This window comes from Hibiscus syriacus, unplaced genomic scaffold (assembly GCF_006381635.1).
Source record: "Hibiscus syriacus cultivar Baekdansim isolate YM2019G1 unplaced genomic scaffold, ASM638163v2 tig00111387_pilon, whole genome shotgun sequence".
Taxonomy (NCBI): Eukaryota; Viridiplantae; Streptophyta; class Magnoliopsida; order Malvales; family Malvaceae; genus Hibiscus; species Hibiscus syriacus.
In genome coordinates this window covers 174,077-181,782 of record NW_024063075.1, presented here as the reverse complement: position 1 = coordinate 181,782, position 7,706 = coordinate 174,077, and the positions used below count along the sequence as shown (strand labels likewise).

The window sequence follows — 7,706 nt, the reverse complement described above, 5'->3', positions numbered from 1 at the left end:
CTTTACTTGTTCAATTCTTTTCAAACACGTTTCATATTTACTTTGCAATTCTCCTATCCGTTTCAACCATGCTGGTTTAAGGGTTAACTCTGCACAAAGACCACCATCTCCCGTTAAAGATAATCTTGCATACATAGCTCGTAAAGCTGCAAACGTCTTTCTACTCAAAGCATCTTCTACCACGTTAGCTTTTCCGGGATGATAGTCAATTATCACATCATAATCTTTTAAGAACTCTACCCATCTACGTTGCCTTAAATTCAACTCTTTTTGAGTCATCAGGTACTTCAGGCTCTTATGATCCGTATATAAGTAACAACGCTCCCCATAAAGATAATGACGCCAAATCCTGAGAGCGAATACTACAGCAGCCATTTTTAAATCATGAGTGGGGTAATTCTTTTCATGTGGTTTCAACTGTCTCGATGCATACGCTACCACCTTCCCTTCTTGCATTAATACACACCCCAACCCGTTATGGGATGCGTCACTGTATACTACAAAATTCTTGCCAGATTCCGGTTGAACCAATATCGGAGTTTCCGTCAGAATTCTCTTTAAAGCTTCAAAACTTTCTTAACATTCAGAAGTCCAAACAAATGGTATATTCTTTCTCATCATCTTTGTTAGAGGCAGCACTATCATCGAAAAATTCTTAACGAATCTTCGATAATAACCGACAAGTCCAAGGAAACTCCGAACTTCAGATACATTCTTTGGAACTTCCCAGTCCATTATAGCTTTAACCTTCTGAGGGTCTACTCTAATCCCAACTGTCGAGATTACATTCCCCAAGAAAATTACTTCGTTTAGTCAAAATTCACATTTGGACAATTTCGCATAGAGATTTTTATCCCTGAGAATTTGCAAAACTAGCCTCAGATGTGCGCTGTGCTCTTCAATGGACTTCGAGTAAATCAATATGTCATCAATAAAGACAACAACAAATTGGTCCAAATAGGGTTGAAAAATCCTGTTCATGAGATCCAAGAAAGCAGCTGGTGCATTCGTTACTCCGAATGGCATTACGATGAATTCATAATGACCATATCTCGTTCTGAAAGCCGTCTTCGGAATATCATTCTCCTGAATCTTCAATTGATGATAACCCGAACGTAGATCGATCTTCGAAAATACCGAAGCTCCTTTTAGTTGATCAAACAAGTCATCAATGCGTGGAAGGGGATACTTGTTCTTGATGGTCACCTTATTAAGCTGTCGATAATCAATACAGAGACGCATTGATCCATCATTCTTCTTAAAAAATAACACCGGAGCTCCCCAAGGTGACACACTTGGTCGAATAAATCCTTTTCCTAACAACTCTTGCAATTGATTCTTTAACTCTTGCAATTCTTTCGGAGCCATCCAATAAGGTGCCATTGCAATTGGAGCGGTTCCTGGCATTATCTCAATTTGAAATTCTACCTCTCTATCTGGAGGTAATCCTGGCAACTCAGCCGGGAAAACTTCAAGGAATTCTTGAACTATTGGAATCTCCTCTAGCCCTTTCTCTATAGCTCTTAAATCTATCACATTTGTAAGAAATCCTTGACATCCCTGTAGTAATAGCTTCTTAGCTGACATTACTGATATTACATTTGCTAAGGGATTAAACTTTTCACTGCTCACACTTATCTCTGTTCCTCCTGGACTTTTCAGGGTTACCTTTTTCAATCTGCAATTAACATCTCCATAGTAACGGAATAACCAATCCATTCCCAGAATCACTTCAAACTCGTCAAAGGGTAATTCCATCAGATTAGTAGGGAATTCAATTCCCTGAACCTTTATGGGACACCCCTTATAGACTTTATTCACCCGAGCACTATGGCCTAACGGAGTTGTTACTATAATCTCATTACTCGTAGCTTTTAAGGGAATCCTCAATTCATTTACTAACTTACTTGTAATATAAGAATAATTAGAACCCGGATCAATCAGTACCAATACTAATTTATCATACAACTGAAAAGTACCTGCTATAATATCAGGGTCATCACGGTCTTCACTTGTCTTTAGATTGTACACTCGTGCGGTTGATCGAACTTCAGGTTGAGCAGAGAATTCAGACGGGTTCCTTCCTCTGCCTCTTCCTCGTCCTCTTTGTAAGGAAGAACCAACTCTTTCAGATGGTGCAGGCTCACCAACAATCAATGGACAATCCCAGATAAAATGTCTGGCATCTCCGCATCGAAAACAAGTCCCAGTAGCCATCTGAAAAGCCCCAGAATGGTTTTTCCCACAGTGCTGACACTGTCTCGCTTGACTCGGAGTAGATCTCCCAGCACCAGATCCCACTGACTGCGCCTGTCTAGTTCTTGCCTGACTTGCTCCCCTAGCAGACGATGCAACTGATTCTGATCTAGCTTGTGATCGAAATCTTGAGTCTCTTCCCCTTTTGATGGTACTGAGCTAGAAGAAGCACCCGTTCTCTTTGATGTCTGAACTCTAAAATCCCCAAATCTCTCATTTTGAGCTCTTTCAAGAGCCTTGGCACGATTGATCACCTCTTGGAACGAGGACAAATTCAATACTATCAGCATCTCTTTCAATCTAGGGCGTAAACCCTCCACAAACCATTCACAAGCCTCTTTTTCAGTAGGCACAAGCTCGGATGCAAACCTACTCAACTTGTTGAACTCACATTCATACTCATATACAGAGCGGATCATCTATTTCAAATTCAAAAACTCATGCTTCATCTGTCGAATAAATTGATCTCCAATGTACTTGTTTTTAAATTCATCTAAGAATAAAGACCAAGTCAATTGGTCACTGGGTATCCTCATGGTGACGTTCGTCCACCATATTCTCGCCTGACCCCTCAACAACGAGACAACTCCATCTAACTTCTCCACTTCAGAACAATGGAGACCATCCAACATGATTAAATCATTTAACCAAAGATCTGCCGCAACCGAACCTTCTTCGGTTTCTCCCTTAAATTCGAGAGCTCCTAAACCTCTCAACTCTTTTGCTACATTCATCCTTTGAGTTGGTGGAGCAGGAGGTTGAAGACGCGTTAGAATAGCGTCTAACGTTCTGAAGAACATATCTTGATCTTGCACAGGCACTCCTTGAGATGCATGTTCTTCACCTTGCCTGGCCAGGGCAGGTGAATTACTGCTTTCAGCAAGCCTATCTTCTCCCGCTTCACTTCGGGAGCTATTATGTCCGGACATCTAATAAGAATAAACACATTGTTCTATTAGCAAAACAGCATACTCATACTATACCAGATCAGAAGTTCTCACTATTTGTTGGCATGTATTCCATTTAAAGACTCTATAGACTCTGGTTTATGCCTAGAATCGGCTAAACCATAGCTCTGATACCATTAAATGTAACACCCCCAACCCGTATCCCAACCCGGATACGAGTCAGAGATATTACTTTGACTTTTAAAACACAACTCATTACAAATAATAGTAAAAAACTTGAACTTATATTACGAAAAATACAATAATATGCATATGGTAATATAAGTTTACCAAAATATTCAGAGCATACACAACTTAACTCTTTAATTACATGCCAACATCCATTTTCATAACAAAATGACCTACTGATTAAGTTGTTTCTGATCTGATAGTTGCAGGAGTAATGTTGTCCAGCTGCTTAACCTCGATCGTCTACTTTATCGGATCCTACGTGTGAAACACTCACACGCTAAGTCATCGACTTAGTGAGGCAATAATATAATAATATATAATAAATAAAGTAATTACCAAAATGAGATGGGTTGCTGTAATAAGATGTATGTAAACAATGCAATAACCAAAACCATGTTTCTTACACATATGCTTATCAAATTCACATTCATAAGTTCGCCTTAGTAAGTTCATTAGCTCATGGTACCATACAGAGAACCTAAGGTATGTGAGTATTGTGAGGTTGTGCACTATGCTATCACCACAGCTCATATAATTGCACCTAAGTGCCACGTAGAATTGCACCGAAGTGCCGCGTAGAATTGCACCGTAGTGCCATATAATAATGTCCATAAGGACCACATATCATTCCTTAAGAATCATATACATATGCCAAGGATCAAGTATGTGTCTCACCAGACTCCACACATGTTCCAAAGAATACATATATGTCCCGAAGGACCACGTATCATTCCTTAAGAATCATATACATATACCAAGGATCAAGTATGTGTCTCACCAGACTTCACACATGTTCCAAAGAATACATATATGTCCCGAAAGACCACATATCATTCCTTAAGAATCATATACATATACCAAGGATAAAGTATGTGTCTCACCAGACCTCACACATGTTCCAAAGAATACATATATGTCCCGAAGGACCACATAGACCCTCTACCCTTGGCATGCCAACTATACCTATAGTTCTCATTTACATAACATGGGCTTTCACAATTTATCTAATTCATATCACGTAGACATATTATTTCCATACCTTTATCATATAACTCATATAACTTTTTCTTTCATATTCATGTCCCATAATGCATATGGTATGGATTCATGTCATATATCATAATATGAACTACGATAATGTATCAAAATATTGAATATAGACTTATCACAAGTCTATAACTGAATAAAATACATATTCATGCTATGCATATGCACTCACCTAGATTTCTTTGTTTTTCCCTCGATTGATCCTACTTGTTGATGGTTCCGGAACTCGATTAGGCTCAATATCTACATAAGCAAAATTTTCAAGATGATTATCAGATGCCTAAGTCTTGAAATTAACCTCTAATAGCCTACCAATTTAAGAAATTGATAGTTTAGTCTCTCTTCTTTCTTTTCTCTTTTTTCTATTATGGGGGAATCAATTCCCCCCTGGGGGTATCGATTCCCCTCTAGCGTTCTGGAAATTCATATTCGTTTGAGGGGGTATCGATTCGCCTTGAATGGGTATCAATTCCCCTAGCCCAGAAATCCTATTTTGAGCTCGAAAATCACTTCATTTCAACTTAAACCTTCATATTTTACTTCCTTTAATATTCCAAACTTCCATATACCTATTTAAACTCATTTCTATTCCATAATCACTTCTTTAAACCCAAAATTCTATCATTTACATGGTATTCAAGAATCACACTAAATTTTCAAGGTGTTCTAATTCCAATTTTAACACTTCATATCCCTTAATTAACTTGATGACAAGTCAAATCTCACTTCTAATTCTTATTATGAACTCTAATCTAAGATTTCACTTTTCTACTTCCTTTCTTTAATTCTTCATATACTTCTCCTCTTGAGGTTTTAAAACAATTTAAACTTCCTTTAAGCTTAACTATTGCCTAATGGTCATGAATCAACCATAAATTCATCAAGAAATTCACTAACAAGAAAATCTTACCTTAGCTTGGGTATCACGTATGAAGAAGAAGAAAGAAGAAGATGACTCTGGAAGCTTGTTTTAATTTCCTATACATACACGTGGTTAATATAATACTAACCCTAAAATTATATTGCTATAAAATGACCATTTTGTCCTTCTAATCTTCCTTCTTTATAATTCAATCCTACACAAAATAACTCAAATAAGTCATTGAACTCTTCCATCATTCTACTTAAATCACCAAATGCTGAAACTTTACAAATTAATCACTAACCCAGCATGGAGGATGTTACACTTACTCCCTAAATACAAAAACCAATTCAACCCCTCTTGGCAAACTCTTTCGGTTGTCAATTCGAGCTTCCGCAAATCCCAACACATATATATATCAATACATTTCTATGTGATTTTTTATTAAAAAAATACAATACATACATATTTCTTTCATATGTGATATACATATATCATACAGAATTGAAAGACTCGATTTAAACTTAAAAATTCATCCATTAAATACTAAAAATTTCGAGTTATTTGAGTTGTAAAATACAACTCGATTTGAACTTGAATATTTTTCGAATCAAATCAAATTTATGAAATTACAACTCAAAGTCATTTCGAATCGAATAAAAAATCAATTTTTCGAGTCGAGTCGAATTTTGTTCACCCTACTTTGAAGTAATGAGTCATGACATAAACTGTATTTGAGTGGTCCAAATGAGCTGTCTCTATGCTTTTTTCATGTGCCTAAATTCCATGTTTGATTCTAACAAAGATATACATAAAACCATTAGCTCTTATTCGATTTTTATTCATTTTTAATGTTTCTTTACAAAGACAAACTCTCATTTTCATTTTCAACCTATACCATAAACAAATATCCAAAAAGAAAGAAACAGATCTACATACAGAAGAACTATTCTTCTGTTGAATCTGTGCATGAGTGCTTGGTCTTTTATCAAAAACGAAAAGACCAGCACAAAAACATCAAAACCAGATAAATATGTAAGCAGATGCTGCAAATTTGGAAGTAGTAGCTATGATTTTATACATAGACAGATAAACAGACAAATAAAAAAAGCAGGAAAAAAGATAGTTTATCGTCTCGAAGATCCGAACATTTGATCAAGAAGGATGACGAGAGCCATGGCAAAGTCCGTCCTGATATGATCAGGCTGAACAACAAGACGGAAGATGTCGGTTCCGTAGGCAACTCCTTTAACAGCTTCTTTTCTCTTTATCTCCGCTACTAATCTCCTACTGTCATCGTATACGGAACACGATCGTTGCGAATACGAGCCTTCGATATAGAAAACGATGTTGTTTCGGTTTGTGGTAGTGGTGGTGTTGCCAGGGATAACGTAGGCCAAGCAGTTTTTGTTTATGATGTTCATCGATTTCCTCACACGAAGTCTGGGATTCACAAAGGTTTCTCCTTCGAAAACCAACCAGCTATCCCCCAGGCTCATTTTCTGACAAAAAAAACGTCGAAACATCATCATCATTCGATCCAAAAACATTAGCCGAATATGGCGAAACAAATTTTTTTAAAAAAAGGTACCTTGCGGCGGATGGTGAGAAGAGGGTTGCCGGTGGCATCCATGAGAAGAATCTCGCCCTTGTGGCCGTCCATGTAATTATCCACCCTGAACACCAAATTACCTTTACTATCAAACACCGTGAATCCATTGCAGTTGAACAGCAAGGACTTTTTCCAGACGGTGAGAATCGTCTCCTCCGTATCAGGCTTTGATAACAACTTCGGCTGCTGCCTGTGGGAGACGCCGGTAAAACTAGCATTAGGGTAAACCCTAGTCATTCTTGTAAAAGTTTCCAGCCGTTTAACACTAGTTCGGAAACAAGATGGCATGCCAAAACCAACAGTAAATCTCAACAACTCAAGATGGCAGAGAGAAGTTTGGAACTAGCTTGGTTTTTGAGTGGAAGAGTTAGGCAGATAGAAAGTATTATATAAAGGAGAATAGCAGCACCTCATGGGACGGAAATATATAGTTGAAAATGATGAAAGGGAAAGGGGTGAATGGGATTGGATGATGTGCAAATGAGCCATCGGCGCATTTTGGGGAATAAAAGTTCATAACTTTGCTTCAAAGCCAGCCATAATTATTCCATATTTTATTCCATTGTGTTTGGTAGTGTTAAAAAAAGGTTAAAATTTGTGGCTGAGAGACAAAATGCGGTGGCGGCGATGGCCACTGACCAATGCTTTTGTTTAGATATTTTTCTGACGATGAGAGCATTGTTTAATAAGATAGGAGTACGTGTATTTATGATATTATGATTAATGACCTTATAATGATAATGTGTATAAGTAATTTGATTGGAGCAGAACGGCGATTGCGACGCCCCCA

At 37.6% G+C, this 7,706-nt stretch overlaps 1 protein-coding gene across 1 annotated transcript; it reads right to left on the bottom strand.

Moving 5' to 3' along the window:
• Window positions 1-6,291: 6,291 nt before the first annotated feature.
• LOC120159927 (protein LURP-one-related 8-like) lies at window positions 6,292-7,206 on the bottom strand. Its single transcript, XM_039170424.1, has 2 exons — window positions 6,896-7,206; window positions 6,292-6,806 (listed from the first exon to the last, which is right to left on the bottom strand). Exons 1-2 carry the CDS (start codon window positions 7,202-7,204, stop codon window positions 6,432-6,434), a joined length of 684 nt encoding a protein of 227 aa, XP_039026355.1. The 5' UTR covers window positions 7,205-7,206; the 3' UTR covers window positions 6,292-6,431.
• Window positions 7,207-7,706: the final 500 nt, after the last annotated feature.